General features: G+C 42.1%; 1 protein-coding gene across 30 annotated transcripts in view; it reads left to right on the top strand.

Moving 5' to 3' along the window:
• Positions 1-16,397, top strand: part of ANK2 (ankyrin 2) — a gene marked incomplete at its 3' end in the record, with an annotated part of 313,486 nt that overhangs the window by 270,656 nt on the left and 26,433 nt on the right. For 26 of the 30 annotated variants that reach the window (XM_081020238.1, XM_081020247.1, XM_081020257.1 and 23 more), the window contains 9 exons: positions 543-697; positions 1,900-2,111; positions 6,961-7,165; positions 7,950-8,046; positions 9,104-9,332; positions 10,670-10,795; positions 11,540-11,662; positions 13,062-13,094; positions 14,495-14,516. In XM_081020238.1, coding sequence (XP_080876364.1) covers positions 543-697; positions 1,900-2,111; positions 6,961-7,165; positions 7,950-8,046; positions 9,104-9,332; positions 10,670-10,795; positions 11,540-11,662; positions 13,062-13,094; positions 14,495-14,516 — 1,202 coding nt within the window. The remainder of the gene's footprint in view (positions 1-542; positions 698-1,899; positions 2,112-6,960; positions 7,166-7,949; positions 8,047-9,103; positions 9,333-10,669; positions 10,796-11,539; positions 11,663-13,061; positions 13,095-14,494; positions 14,517-16,397) is intronic. The other 4 variants (XM_081020229.1, XM_081020242.1, XM_081020246.1 and 1 more) reach the window with 1 other exon arrangement.

The following is a 16,397-nucleotide window of genomic DNA, read 5'->3' as shown; positions in this document are numbered from 1 at the left end:
TTGGGCATTTTCACTATAAATTAGGAGTCTGGAAAATGTCAACTGAAACAAAGAGCCAATATAAAATCAATGCAGATTGATGACAGATGTGGCCTGTTTCTTAAATTTGTATTCTCCTATAAATCATATTTTTTCTTTAATGTGTCCATATATGTATATACATAGATAACAGTAGATTCTGCATGATAAATGTGATTGCACAGGATTCCACACATCAAAACAAGTTTCAAATGTGTGGGCTTTATTCATTCCAGATTATAATTCTACAGCCCCAACGCCAGCCCCTGCTGCTTTGGCAAGTACCATAGATGCTGTGTGATTTTTATTTATAAAAAAAAATAAGTGGGAGTACATTGCTCACTGGTCCTAACAACAAGCTATATAATGCCAAAGTGGTTCTAGTATGCTTTTTTCAGGATCGTATCCAGGAATGGCAAAGAAGCCGGCCATATTCCAGGTCACTTTGTAACAGACTGAGAAAACTTGTATTGATTTGCTGCCCATTTGGCACAGTCCTTTAACGTGCTGTGTTGCTGTAATAGGCCTGTGATTGTCGAGATTCCTCACTTTGCGGCTTTACGTGGTAAAGAAAGGGAGCTGGTGATCCTGCGCAGTGAGAATGGAGACAACTGGAAGGAACATTTCTGTGAATTTACAGAGGATGAGCTGAATGAAATCCTAAACGGGATGGATGAAGGTACACAGTGTGCTAAGAAAGGAGAAAAGTCTGAAAGCCACAGAAAGGAAATTATAATGAACTTAAAAAATAAATAAAAACATTATTCTGCAACCACAAATAGATTACAGTGGTGCCTCGCAAGACGAAATTAATCCGTTCCGCGAGTCTCTTTGTCTAGCGGTTTTTTCGTCTTGCGAAGCAACCCTATTAGCGGATTAGCGCTATTAGCGGTTTAGCGGCTATTAAAGGCTTAGCGGCTAAAAGGCTATTAGCGGCTTAGCGGCTTAGAAAAAGGGGGGGGAGCGAAACAAATCTCAAGACTCGCAAGACATTTTTGTCTTGTGAAGCAAGCCCATAGGAAAATTCGTCCTGCGAAGTGCATCGAAAAACGGAAAACCCTTTCGTCTAGCGGGTTTTTCGTCTTGCGAGGCATTCATCTTGCGGGGCACCACTGTACTGCATGCATTTGCTATGCATATTTGCTATATGTAGTTTCTGTGTGGCTAACTCTCCACCGAGCTGACATGTACAATGCCATGTGGCCAATGAATATTTGTGTGCAAGACCATTCGGTCTGTTAACCTGGCATATGATGGAACAAGTAGAAAAGACAAATAGAACATCAAAACTTGTGGCGTTTGCCTTCTTTCTGTAAGTCAGAACAGTTTAAAATGACTCATGGGTAAGACAAACACATTTACCAGCAGCTTCGTGAATTCTCACTAATATTTCCCCATTTTTGCGAATTTGTAGTCAAATCTCCCTGCACTAAGTGAAAGATCTATTTGGGTATCCAAGTGACATGAAGTTTTTGATGATACAGATTTGTTATTCTGGACAAAACTGCAAAAATCTGAACAAACCCTTTAATAGCAGTCCTAACACATTGTGTGGTCTTCTGCCAACCACATTTACATTCAATAGTAAGGCCATAGTGGCAAATAAGGAAGATGAACATAGTCTGAATGTAGAGTTCACAAATCTTTCTGTAGTCATAGAGACATCTAAACTCTAGAAAATTAGTGAAGTAGGTGTTGGGTTGGGTTGAAAACTGGCCATTAGGAGTAGCATGAAGTAACTTTTGAATTTTATAGCTTTGAGGGTTTACTTTGGCTGGTCAATGCACGATCTGAAAAGTCATATATATATATATATATATATATATATATATATATATATATATAATAATTATGGTTTAACTATGGTCTCTTTTTACTTAGTCCTTGACACACCAGAAGAGCTGGAGAAGAAACGCATTTGTCGTATCATCACTCGGGACTTCCCACAGTACTTTGCAGTGGTGTCCCGAGTCAAACAAGACAGTAACCTCATTGGACCCGAGGGTGGTGTGCTAAGCAGTACAGTAGTACCTCAAGTGCAGGCTGTCTTTCCAGAGGGAGCACTAACCAAGCGAATTCGTGTTGGTCTGCAGGTAAGAGAAATGAGGACAAGGCTTTACATTATCTAACTGGCAGCATTTCTGTTGATGAAAGGAGTTTCTTCATTCCATTTTTAATTATTTCTTTGGGTTCTCTTTCCTGTATGTCACTCCCCCTGAATTCCAGTAGCTAGAAGAATTAATAAAACTATTTCTGAACCTCTGGTTCCTTCCTACAGTTAATCAGAACAGACATGCACATTGGTAAAACTTTACAAAACAAACAAACAAAAAACCACATTGATGCAATCACACATATGATTGCGTTTAGATTCTTTTTGCAGATGTGCACACTGACTGGTATCCATTTGGCAGTGTTTTACTATCTTGCACACTATTCTGTACAAAATTTGGAAATAAAAAAGCAACATCAATGGAGAATTACTAAAGCATTGGCTCCCATTTGAGAAGTCACAGTAGGTAATTCAGAATTTCAGAAACAACCCTCATTTCTCTGGAGGCCGCTGGTTATCTTTGCACAAATGATTCCTGCCTTTATAAACCACGATATGCATGTACTCAATGAATCTGCAACAGTTCCTTTGCACCTACCTTCACTTGAGCAGGGAAACCAGCCCAGAAGCCACTGTTAACAATTGCTTCTTGTTATGACATAACTGAGGTACTGCTTAATGGCTTCCAAATAAACTAGGAAATGGAGCCATGTTTAAAGTTTTGAAAGCTGGTTTATTTGGAAGCTGCTAAGCATAGTTTTTGCTTTACACATAACAAGAAGCAATGGTTAACTGACATTTCCAGCTATGTATTCCCACTTATGCTAAAGGAGAAGAGAAGTAGGAGTGAAGGAATGAGCTGGGTGCATGGAGCTGGCTGGAATGGTATCTATTTTATTCAGAGAAAATAATAACAGAAGCTACTGAACCAGTTTATTGCAAATATTGCTTTATCTAAAAGACTGCCACAATAAATTAAAGATATTTTGAGTTTAAAGCAGATGAATAAAAGTTGTGAGTTCACTAACTATGACTCTGTCAGTCTACATTCAGCAAGTAATTTAACTTCCATTTCCTCCAATTAACCTCTTTTCACAACTGTGATTAGAGTTCCATATTTCTGGTCTAATTTACAAATAAATTGGAAGTGGTAGGCTTTGTGAACTTGCACTGAATGCTTTGAAGTTATGATGAAAGGACTGATTAGTTAAATGTTCATAAAGCACTTTATGATTCCCAGACGAATTATGTAAAAATATAAAGCTGTGTCCAATTTGTCACTCATCTGCTTGCTAGAGAATGGTGACCTCATCCCATCTCTGAATGGACTTGAAGATTTTTCAGAGAATTCTCAGAAGGAGCTTGGGTTTCCCCAGGAGCTTTGTGGCAACCTTTCTAAGGACATAGAAGGCTTGGTAATCTATGATTCCCAGGGATATTTGCACTGGGAGCAGCCTGTTGCTAATTCTTTAACGCTAATAGCAATTGTCTGTTCTGGTTGGGGTTGAAGTCCCTCTGAAGGAACATATGTGCAAGGTACATATTGAGCCATCTCTGTCACTGGAGGTCTAAAATCTCTTCAAAAAGTCTTCACTCAAATCCTTAGTTCCAACAGACAGCCTTCCACAATTCTTGCAGCCTCCTACCACAACCCACACAGCACGCTGTAGCCTTTTTATACACAAAGATACTTGTCAAATCTGTCCAGTAACACAGATAAGAGAATCTCAAGATGCCTGCAGGTGCACTGAGTCATCTCTGCTGGCTCATAGAGTATTAACCCATTAATTGCATTCCTTAACAAGGCCGTAATAGCCTTACCAAAGTGGTCCATGCATTGATAACCTCAAGACTTGATTACTGTAACATGCTCTATGTGGGACTACCCCTGTATCTGGTCTGAAAACTGAAGCTAGTACAGAATGCAGGAGCAGGCTACTGGCAGCATGCTGACAGCACTTGCCAATTTGCCATCAGGTGAGGCTCAAGGTCCCTAGTGCTAATTCATAAAGCCTTAAGCAACTTGGATTGCAAGTACTTTAAGGAGCATAATGCTCCATGTCAATCACTGAAATCCTTTGATGCACTCATTGTGTTTCCCCATCCCCCTGAGGTTTGGTTGGCCTTTGGAGGGACTGAGCCTATAGTATGGCAGGCTGTGGAAATCCCTGCCAGTAGGGGGTCCCGTGGAGCTCCCAGCCTGAAGAATCATCCCTGTCTTTACTAAAAATTATGTTATTTAGATAGCCTTTTGAAATCACTGGCCGGTATTTATGGATGCTTTTATTAATCGTTTCATTGTTGTAATTCTTGTATGATGTACACTGACATGTACTTTTATGAATGTGTGGTTTCAGCTGATTCCCTGGTGGCCCGCTGGAATGTGGAGTTAACCAGGGCTATTGACTGTTTGGCTCCGAAGCGCCCTCTCCGATTGCATGGAGCCCGGACAGCCCCGTGGTTTTCCACGGATCTGAGGGCAATGAAACAATCGTTGAGACGGCTAGAGCGCCGGTGGCGGATGACCCATTCTGAAGCTGACCGGACACAGGTTAGAGCTCAATGTCGAGCCTACCAAGTGGCGGTAGCAACGGCGAAGAAGACTTTCTTCACTGCCTCTATTGCATCTGCAGAAAACAGCAGCAGGAGACTTTTTCAGGTGGTCCGCAATTTAGTGGAACCACCTGCTACATCGGGGCCCAGTACGGGCCACATGATCTCCTGCAATGATTTTGCAAAGTTTTTTGCAGATAAAGTCGCTCAGATTCGGGAAGAGGTAGACGCCACCGTGGGAGCAGGGCCGGAGCGGGAGAGTGCTAGAGTCCTGTCTAGTCAAATTGCGTGGGATCAATTCCAATCTGTTACCTCCGAGGATGTGGACAGGCTGCTTGGACGAGTGAAACCAACCACCTGTCTCCTTGATCCTTGCCCATCCTGGCTTATAAAAGCTAGCCGGGAAGGGCTGGGCGATGGGCTTTGTGGGGTGGTGAATGCTTCCCTCTGTGAGGGAGCCTTCCCAGACCCGCTGAAAGAGGCGGTTATTAAACCGCTTCTTAAAAAACCATCTTTAGATGCGGCCATGATGGCCAACTATCGCCCAGTCTCAAATCTTCCATTCTTGGGCAAGGTGACTGAGCGAGTGGTTGCTGAACAACTCCAGGCACGCCTGGAAGAAGCGGACCATTTGGATCCCTTCCAGTCGGGATTCAGGCCTCATCACGGGACTGAAACTGCCTTGGTCGCAGTGGTTGATGATCTCCGGCGGGCTAGGGACAAAGGTGAGAGCTGTTTCCTAGTTCTGCTGGATCTCTCAGCGGCGTTTGATACCATCGACCATAACATCCTTCTGGACCGTCTTGAGGGGCTGGGAGCTGGGGGTACTGTCATACAGTGGTTCTGCTCCTTCCTCCTGGGCCGTGTTCAGAAAGTGGTGGTGGGGGGTGAGTGTTCAGACCCCTGGGCTCTCACTTGTGGGGTGCCTCAGGGTTCTGTCCTCTCCCCCATGCTTTTCAACATCTACATGCAGCCGCTGGGAGAGATCATCAGGGGGTTTGGGCTGGGTGTTCATCAGTATGCAGATGATACCCAGCTCTACCTCTCTTTCAAATCAGAACCAGTGAAGGCGGTGACGGTCCTGTGTGAGTGTCTGGAGGTGGTTGGAGGATGGATGGTGGCAAACAGATTGAGATTGAATCCTGACAAGACAGAAGTACTGTTTCTGGGGGACAGGAGGCGGGCAGGTGTGGAGGATTCCCTGGTCCTGAATGGGGTAACTGTGCCCCTGAAGGACCAGGTGCACAGCCTGGGAGTCATTTTGGACTCACAGCTGTCCATGGAGGCACAGGTTAAATCCGTGTGCAGGGCAGCTGTGTACCAGCTCCATCTGGTACGTTGGCTGAGACCCTATCTGCCCGCGGGACTGCCTCGCCAGAGTGGTGCATGCTCTGGTTATCTCCCACTTGGACTACTGCAATGCGCTCTACGTGGGGCTACCTTTGAAGGTGACCCGGAAACTACAACTAATCCAGAATGCAGCAGCCAGACTGGTGACTGGGAGCGGCCGCCGAGACCATATAACACCGGTCTTGAAAGACCTACATTGGCTCCCAGTACGTTTCCGAGCAGAATTCAAAGTGTTGGTGCTGACCTTTAAAGCCCTAAACGGCCTCGGTCCAGTATACCTGAAGGAGCGTCTCCACCCCCATCGTTCTACCCGGACACTGAGGTCCAGCACCGAGGGCCTTCTGGCGGTTCCCTCACTGCGAGAAGCCAAGTTACAGGGAACCAGGCAGAGGGCCTTCTCGGTAGTGGCGCCCTCCCTGTGGAACGCCCTCCCACCAGATGTCAAAGAGAACAACAACTACCAGACTTTTAGAAGACATCTGAAGGCAGCCCTGTTTAGGGAAGCTTTTAATGTTTGATGTATCACAGTATTTTAATATTCTTTTGGAAGCCGCCCAGAGTGGCTGGGGAAACCCAGCCAGATGGGCGGGGTATAAATAATAAATTATTATTCTTATTATTATAAATATTTAAATGAGTAAATAAATGAGGGGTAGAAGACGGGAGTAAGCAGAAAATGGAATTGTAATTAATTGAGGCACGTGGAATGTGCAATGGGTAATCAGATTTATGTAACTTTAAATATATAGTCAAATTCATAGAAGACATTGCCCAATGGCTACGAATGATGATGAATATATGCTATTGCCAGAAACAAAGACACCAGTCACTTGTGAACAAAAGTGAGAGAAGATTGTTGTGTTTACGTCCTGATTGTGGACCTGCCAAGGGCATCTGGTTGGCCACTGTGGAGAAGAAGAGGATGTTGTTATGATTGTTCAGATACCAATAATTAAGATTTTCGTTTTGTTCATGTCTTTGGTTAGGCTCAACCTATGCACAATGAGCTTGTAAAGAAGATTTTAGGCAACAAAGCCACATTCAGCCCTATTGTCACATTGGAACCCAGGAGAAGAAAATTCCATAAGCCAATAACAATGACTATTCCTGTTCCTAAAGCCTCTAGTGATCTGATGATTAATGGATATGGGGGTGATGCACCCACTCTAAGACTACTATGCAGCATAACAGGTAAGCTCATAAGAAGTACCTTGAATAGCTCGGTCGGTAGAGCATAATACTCTTAATCTCAAAGTTGTGGATTCAAGCCCCATGTTGGGTAATAAATCCCTGTATTGCAGCGAGTTGGGCTAGATGACCCTCATGGTCCCTTCCAACACTACGGTTCTATTATTCTAAATGCACTGATGGGTCCATTGAGAAGGGTGGCATTGTATGTTGATGTTGTAGAGAACTCATTGAAAGCTCTTGCTTATCCCAGATTTGCAAAGTGGAAATAATGACCTCCATAGTTTATTGTTGAAATAAGATTTTGCATCTTGGTACCAAAAAAATGTGGGTGTGTATTTATTTATTTATTTTAATATCAAGTTATTAACCCTGAGCAACACCCAAGAACAGATCTTGGCTACAGCTTGTAAAGTTAGAGCTTCACCACAAGCTCAGATTCAAGTGAAATGCTGCGCCAAATCTTGGAGTCACTCGGTTCAGGAGTAAGGGCGACTCTGGAGACGCAAATTGGCTGTCAGCTCTTCTCCTGTTCTTGTGGTCTTACTAAGCCAGGCATCCCCAAACTCGACCCTCCAGCTGTTTTGGGGCTACAACTCCCACCATCCCTAGCTAACAGGACCAGTGGTCAGGGAGGGTGGGAAGTATAGTCCCCAAACAGCTGGAGGGCCGAGTTTGGGGATGACTGCACCAAGCCATACTTTGGCTTACTACGTCATGACAACCAGGCCATTGACTTCTTGTAGGATTGCTGAACATTTTTTCTCTTTGTCCTCAATTGTTTCAGGTGGAACAACACCTGCTCAGTGGGAAGACATCACAGGAACAACACCATTAACTTTTGTCAATGAATGTGTTTCCTTCACCACAAACGTATCTGCCAGGTACCACTGTCCAGAATAGTATATTTTCTTTAAACTGTATTTAAGTGTTTCGGCACTATATTTTCAGCTTGATTACTTATTAATTGGACACAAGTACCCCACTAAAGTTTTATTTATCATTATTTACTTATTTGATTATATACTTTATCAAAAGATCCCAGGGCAGTGTACAACATTAAGATCACATTTTATGGGGCATAATAGTAAAAACATAATGAAAAGCATAGTAATAGATAGCATAATAATAAAATAATCATAAGTCGTCCCCCCCCAGCTTTAACAGGCCATAGATTAATGGCCAAAGGCATGGGTAAAGAGGTATATTTTTGCCTGGTGCCTAAAGATACGTAATGATGGCACCAGACAAGCCTCTCTGAGGAGAGCCTTTCTCAGACAGGGAGCTACCACAGAAAAGGCCCGTTCTTGTGTTGCCACCCTCTAAACCTCTTGGGGAGGAGAGACATAGCAAAGAGCCTCAGATAACAAGTGCAGGGTCTAGGTAGGTTTGTATGGAGACAGGAAGTCCTTAAGGTATTGTGCTAATGTGCTAATTCTGGTATTGTAGTGTTTGCAAAGTAATCCATCCTCTGGCCTGACCCTAAAATAATGATTAATTCTGGAGTCTGAAGAGTCTAATGTTGTTTTAATATCTGTTCTGAAGCTGGCAGCCATGGTATCCTAATATGGACAAAAGGAGAAACTGTGGTTAATTAGAGATTTCCTGGTTTGATCACCTGTGCGCTGCAAAGGGGGTGAAGGGACTGTGTACATATCCCAGTTCATATCTCAGCTGAAAATGACTGTTCCAATGCATTTTGGTAATCTGGGAATCAGTAGAGATCCTTTTCAAATTACACTCAGGCTTGGGCCACACCCAATGCAGAATCTAGATGATTCCCCCCCCCCCATTAAGAATTTGTTTATTTCAAGCTAATGCACAAGTTATTTGAAATCAATACTAGTGTGATTCCTGGATGTATTTTCCAAATTCTGAACTTGTGTGTGTGTTATGTTAGACTTAACTATGTAACAGTTTTCCATGTTTGTTTATTTGCAGGTTTTGGTTGATAGACTGTCGACAGATACAGGAATCTGTTACGTTTGCTTCCCAAGTATACAGAGAGATTATCTGTGTGCCCTACATGGCCAAATTTGTAGTGTTTGCCAAATCACATGATCCTATAGAAGCCCGATTAAGATGTTTCTGCATGACGGATGATAAAGTGGATAAAACGCTAGAACAGCAAGAAAACTTTGCTGAAGTTGCCCGAAGCAGAGATGTAGAGGTATGGAATTAAACATGCAAAATGAATTCCTTCATTCACATTTTAGTACATGTATTTTTAAAACCATTGTCTTAATTTCCTTTTGTAGGTAGAAAGAAAAAGAAAATCTCTCATTTTAAATCTTAATGTGGGTAATATCCAGCTAAGTCACCCTCCAAGAATACCCACTGATTTCAATTGGTGTACTCTGTGTAGAATTAAAACTGGTCATTACTGTATATTCTTTATCTGCTTGTTTGTTTGTTTATTAGAAATATTTTATAGCCCACCCTTAATCTATACAGATACCGGAATGGGGTATGAAACATATACAAATATTAAAATACCTAACAAAAATATGTTAGAACACATGCAGATATTTCTTTTTATTGGGAAGAAAAGGAACTGCAGTGGTACCTCAGTTTAAGAACAGTCCTGTTTAGGAATGATTTGGTTTACGAACTCCGCAAAACCGAAAATAGTGTCCCGGTTTGAGAACTTTACCTCGGTCTAAGAACAGAATCCGAACGGTGGAAGGGCACCAGCGGCGGGAGGCCTCATTAGGGAAAGCGCACCTCGGTTTAAGAACGGTTTCGGATTAAGAACGGACTTCCGGAGCAGATTAAGTTCGTAACCTGAGATACCAGTGTACAGGGACTCCCGGTCCAGATTAAAACATTTATATGGAGGGTGGAACTGAACCTTTCCTACTCTTGTTTGGTTTTTCCTTGACATTCTTCCCACCCCTGCCATGGGTGGAAAGCTGCTTTTGCTATGGGAGGAAAAACTATTTGCCATAGGTGCAAATAGCAGCTTTCAAGAGGAAATGGTTGAAGGAAAAAGGGTTAATCCTTCTTTCTCCACCACCATTTCTATGCCATGTTCGTGTTGCAGATGAAGTCCCCCTGCAATTTTGTTTAGTGGCAAATACAATCACATAGCACATTGTCCAGATTGGGATCTGAAACAATATGTGGCACCTATCTCCACCCTCTAAGAGGAATTCTCCTGTTCAGTATTCTTCCCAACCTAGAACAGCCATAGTTCAGATCAGTTATGGATTTTAAGCAGGGGAAAATATATTTTATCTTCCTTGTTTGCGTACAAGACTTTCTGTTATATTATATAGTACTAGAGGGCCGGCTATCATCTCCCAAAATGTGTTATTGCTATTTAGCAAAGTGGTGGTTCTAGAGGGCTGTGGAATCTGTGGCCCCTCAGATGAACTTCCACTTCTGTCAATCCCAGCCAGTGGACCAGTGCATTCTAGAAATTGAATAAAGGTAATAATGAACTCTCTTCTACATTTCCATGATACTTACTGCTATTATATTTTGTTCCTTATCAACCATATGTAGGTATTAGAAGGAAAACCCATCTACGTGGACTGCTTTGGGAATCTAGTACCACTAACGAAGAGTGGCCAACATCACATATTCAGTTTTTATGCCTTCAAAGAAAATAGACTTCCATTGTTTGTCAAGGTAATAGATACAAGTCCATACCTAAACTTTCATTTTATTTGGTGGCGACTATTCAGAATATTCAACAAGCAGAAACAGCCCATCCATATACAGCCAGAAACCACCATTCTTTAACTATTTTAATAATAGCACCAAAGCTGATGAACTGCATTTCAAGGGCAGTGGTCTACTTTATCTCCTTTTGTGCACCTAGATGTGCAACAGTGCTTCCGCATTTTATGCAATGGAATGGAAAACGGCAAATCCGGGGGGGGGGGGGAGTAGTTGCCTGAACATTCACCATGTTTCAAATAAAAACCGAAGATCTATAAAAATGTTGATATCTGCCCTCTGGCTTTAGATCTCCCTTTGGAGATTCAACATTTTCACTTTAAGGCAAAAATATTAAAGTTTCTTTAAGCAGGGTTTAGTGGCAGTGGGTAAATAGAACTTTACTTAGGTACTGTCATACCTCTGGTTGCGAACGTGATCCATGCAGGAGGCACGTTCACAACTCGCAGCATTCGCAGCCTTAAGCGCTGCGTCTGCACACGCACATGATGCAATTCGGTGCTTCTGCGCATGGGCAAGCAGTCCGCAACCCAAAAACACGCAACCCGCAGCGTTCATAACCCGAGGTATGACTGTGTGTCTTCATCCATACATTTAATACATTTGCATCATAAATATTTTATAATTTTGTCTCTGTAGTATTTTATATCTCTTTAAGCTGTAGCATTGTGTGTGCTTTGCTTTTTGCACTAGGTCCGAGACACAACACAAGAACCTTGTGGGCGCTTGTCATTTATGAAGGAGCCTAAATCTTCTAGAGGCCTCGTACATCAAGCCATCTGCAATCTGAATATCACATTGCCAAATTACACAAAGGTACTGCATAATACAATGAAAAGATCTTTGCTCACATACTAGCCGGCACACTGAAATTTCAGAGCTCCTAATCCCTGGCTTTGTTTTGCACAAACTACAAGGAGTGGCTTATCCTTTGGGTTAAGTGGCTGTGAGTTTTTATTTTTAAGACTGTAATTAAACATTTATAAATATTACATATAGAGTAGGATTGGGGAGCCCGTGGCCCTCCAGATGTTGCCAAATTACATCTCTTAACATCTCCTCCCATTGGCTGTGCTGGATGGAGTGGATGGCAGTTAGATCATCATCTGTAAGGTCATAGGTTCCTCACCCCTAACATAGAGGGTGCATTAATTATAGAGTATTCTCTAGGTGGGTGGCTCTCACACCATGGCCTTGAATTGGCTCAGCAGCATCGATTTTCTGAGTTAAAAGTGTAAATACTGGGGATTATATATATCCAAAGAGCCAATACCAAAAGAACCCATCATATGATACTTTGCAGATTTCTTGAGCATTAAGCCTAGTAGTTTGCTCAGACAGAAGTGTAGTGCTGGAGGAGAAAGACTGCAAAGGCACTTTAGAGTCTGGGTTCTCATATATATCACCTTCCTGCCCATTCCAAGTTGATCTGTGATCTTCTGTTTATTTGTGTTCATAGGTAAGTCATTCACATAAGCAATTAAATGCATAGAACAGAGTCTCATGTGCACGATGTGTGTCTTCTCACTTTCATTGGAATTTAAAGTATTACAGATTTAAGCTTGAAAAATCAAATATGAAGAGAGAGCAATTAACACATGCAAAATTTTGTTACATTTTCTTTGACATTCCAACCATGTATTTTCAGGGTTGGCACAAGACCTCCACCGCCACCTCCTCGCTTTTGGGGGGTAGCAGCGTAGCATTGCCCTGCTTGCTTTCAACAGTATTTGCTGTTGTCACAGCAATTCGGTGACATTCCTCAGAACAGGACATGCCAAGCAGCCAACAGTAGTGATGGTGGGGGCAGCCCTACAGGTGGTGAATGGAGGTTCACAATCTGCTGCCTCTCCCAATCCACTGCCTGAGCCAGCATGGCAAATGGCAGGTCCAATCTTGTATACTTGGGTCAGGCTTGGTGGCTGAGAAATAGTATCTTGGCTTCTTTGAAATGCAGTAATAAAAATCAAGAAAGAGCCTAAAATATCCAAACAGCTTCCCACTTTTTAATTATCTTAAGTCCCCAGCTTAAGAAAAATAATGAACTGGTTCTCTTGTTCCCTTTTTTTCCTCCTTAGGAAAAAGTGCAGAAATAGTGTTCGTTTTGTACTCTTGCCAATTGAATATGACCAGAAATCATTCTTTTCCTTTAACTGCATCCTATCTTTTCCTGCTCTGTTTTTCTCTTTTCTTGCATGGCATATTGGGCTGAAAGGAATCAGAATCAGATCAAGAACAGGAAGAAGAGGTAATCTTGCTAATAGATCAGTACTCTATAAAACCCCTGTGACCAAAATTAAAATTCCCTTGGGTATGCATGCGGAAGTTCACCAAGTCTCCCTGCAATGCACTCACTCATGGCTCCAGAGTCCTCGAACTCTGAGGAGCAACTCTTCAAATTGTAAAGAGCTGCAGCAGGAGGGGGGGGGAGAGATAAAAACACAGTACGTGTGATCTTTTAAATTTTTATTTGAGAATCTGAGTCATTGTTTATAAATGCATTTAAAAATAAATAAATAAAATTGATTTTTAAAAAATAAAAATCAGAACTGTTTAGATGCAGAAATAAATATGAAGTTGATTTTTTTTAAAAAAATGTCAGAAATCAGTGCAGTGATACACTACATACTAAAACTCATTCAGATGCAGTGCTAACCTATTATATGAATGAGCCTTAGGTTTGTGCACTCCTCCCTCCTCTCTATTCCTTCCACGTTTTTGTTTTAGCCACAGTTTATTATCTCCATCTCACCTTGCATTTTAAAATTTAGAAAGGTGGTGATGAATATTATTATAGAGCTGTATTGTTTCTATCCCCCCCCCCAAGCAAATATTGCCCTCTCCCTCCAAAGAATTTCCACAAGGTAATAGAACCTTAGACGCCTACTGTGATATCAGATGCATAGCTGGCATCTTAGGACATCTCAGGCTATGTACGTGGCTCCTACTTTTTTACTAACAAATGTGCCAATATATTGTTCTTGCACTTTTGCAAGTCGAGATACGAATAACCTGCTTGCCGCTTCCACCTTCTTCACTGTTTCTCCCTATCCTGCTCAGTGATCTTTCTGTGCAAATTCCAACTTAGAGCCTAAATGCAACAAATTAACAATTTAGATTATATAGTTTGATAATAGCAGGAACTAATTACCAAGGTTCATCAGTGGCTTAAAGGCATTGCTAGCTCTTATTAGAATTCAGCTTGTCTGGACAACCAGTTACCGTATTTTTCGCTCTATAGGACACACTTTTCCTCCTCCAAAAATTAAGGGGAAATGTGTGTGCGTCCTATGGAGCGAATGTAAGCTCCTTGCCTTCAGCGATAGCAACGCGAAACCTCCAAAGCGCAGAGGGAGCGCTCCCTCTGCGCTCCGGAGGCTATGCGTTGCTTTCGCTGAAGCCTGGAGAGCGAGAGGGGTCGGTGCGTCTTATGGTCGGGTGCGTCCTATAGAGCGAAAAATACGGTAAGTTGCAATACTTATCAGAAAGGCACTCCAATTGAATCCAGTGGGTTTTACTTCCAAGAAAGTGTATTTAGGATTGACCTACAGGCTTCAATGGTCAATTAGCTGGTGTTCTAGGGGATATTTCTCACTGGTTGTTATGACTCAAAGTGCTGTAACCATTTCACTCTGTGTTCTCTTTCAGACTGACATGACATCAGAAAAACGTAAGATTGTAATAAAAATGTTATTTGTCTAATCATTAAGTTAAGCATAAGAGAGTGTGCAAATTCTAATTGCCACTGATGATATTAATTTTCTAAAAGAATGATATAATAATGTAAAATTAGCTTTTAGCTTTTAGATGTTATTTAATATGTTACTAATAATTAAAATAAAAGTACTAAGACAGTTCATCTAAGCATTCACTTTCCTTTTGACATCCCCGGTGACCCCTGCTATTGCTGTTAGGCTTGTATAAATCCCCATATTTTATTTCATTTTTTATTTTGTATGTATGTTCACATAAAGTCATTGCATTTTATAAGTTAATTACAGTATCACCTTTAAAGATTCAGCTTCTATAAACTACCTTCATTAAATTGTTTACATGCAATATGCATGTCCCTGTGTATAAAAGTGATACTGTTTTAAGTAACAAAGTTCCATAATCCATTCACCCTCTTTTACTTTGGTGAAGTATTTCTGAAAAGCATATTTATGTATTGGGACATTGTCACTAGCTATTATTGATTATACCTGTAGTTGGAAGTGGAGCAGGACAGGAAGGGGAATGATGGCAACAAGTGTTGGGGTAAAATCAGGTCACAAGTTCACTAAATTACAGCTTCCAGGCAGATCACGGCATGGGCAAAGGACCAAAACAACATGGCAGCCCTGCTACCAGTGATACTTTTCAACCCAGTTGCTGGAAGGTCAGCTTACGCCACTCGTGTTGTCTGCTTTCACGAACCAGAAGCTATGGAAGATACTGCAGAGTGCAAATTGAGTGGAAGTGAGCCATTGGGCCCATTAGGCCGTACTCACCCTGTAGGTGGAGCATGTAGCACCCCACTTGCCCTAATGCTGTGCCCCCTGCCCAGTGCCAGTCCTCAGTTAGTTGGGCCAGAGTTCCTGACACGAAAATGAAAAATGAAACAATTAACATTTGCTATAAGGGAGGCAAAAATTCTGGAACTAAACAGCCATTGACACAGGCAAGTGAAATTCTTTCATGGCCCCATCAGCCAGCAGCTGGAAACATGCAGTAAAAGAAACAGCTGCTTTTTCAGAAGCCTGGAAGGGCAGGGAAGGAAAACACTGCCATGAGTCCAGGCAGGGACTTGAACCTATAGCCCTGGAGTAGATCAGGTGGCAAAGTTCTCTCCCTAGTTCACCCTAAAAACTCACCCAAGAAAGGTCACCAGGCAGTGCTGAATTGCCAAAGGCAGTTTCCAGGCCATAGTGGTTTGGTCTAGGTGGGAGCTGTGCAAGGCAGCCCCATTCTTCCACTGGGCACAGTCGAAGTCCGTGGCTAAGGGAAGTAAGAAGTATAAATTAAAAAAGAGATTGTTACATTCTTAAATAATGAACTGTTTTGTAAAATGACTTCTGTTAATAATAAATAAATGAAAACAAAATTACTTATACCCCGCCCATCTGATGGGGTTGCCCCAGCAACTCTGGGTGGCCTCCAACAAAACTAAAAGTATAATAAAACATCAAACATTTAAAACTTCCCAATATAGGGCTGCCTTCAGGTATCTTCGAAGAGTTGTATAGTTCTTTATTTCCTTTACATCTGATGGGAGGGCGTTCCACAGGGCGGGCGCCACTACCGAGAAGGCCCTCTGTTCCCTGTAACTTCACTTCTTGCAGTGAGGGAACTGCCAGGCCCTCGGAGCTGGACCTCAAATGATCAGGAAGTTACACTGGAAGCTACTTTTCAGCAGAAGAATGGGAGGTAAACATTCTTAAAATACATCATTAAATAAATCTTTTCATGCAGAATTGCAGGCTGCCTTGGGTCAGGTTCCTCTGTCTTTACCTCCTCTCTAGTTGGGCTCCTCCTCTGCTCTGCTTTTCTTCTCCATGATGTTCATTTCTTG

Source organism: Podarcis pityusensis, assembly GCF_964106645.2.
Source record: "Podarcis pityusensis genome assembly, chromosome: 9".
Classification (NCBI taxonomy): Eukaryota; Metazoa; Chordata; class Lepidosauria; order Squamata; family Lacertidae; genus Podarcis; species Podarcis pityusensis.
This window is presented reverse-complemented; position numbering and strand designations above follow the sequence as displayed.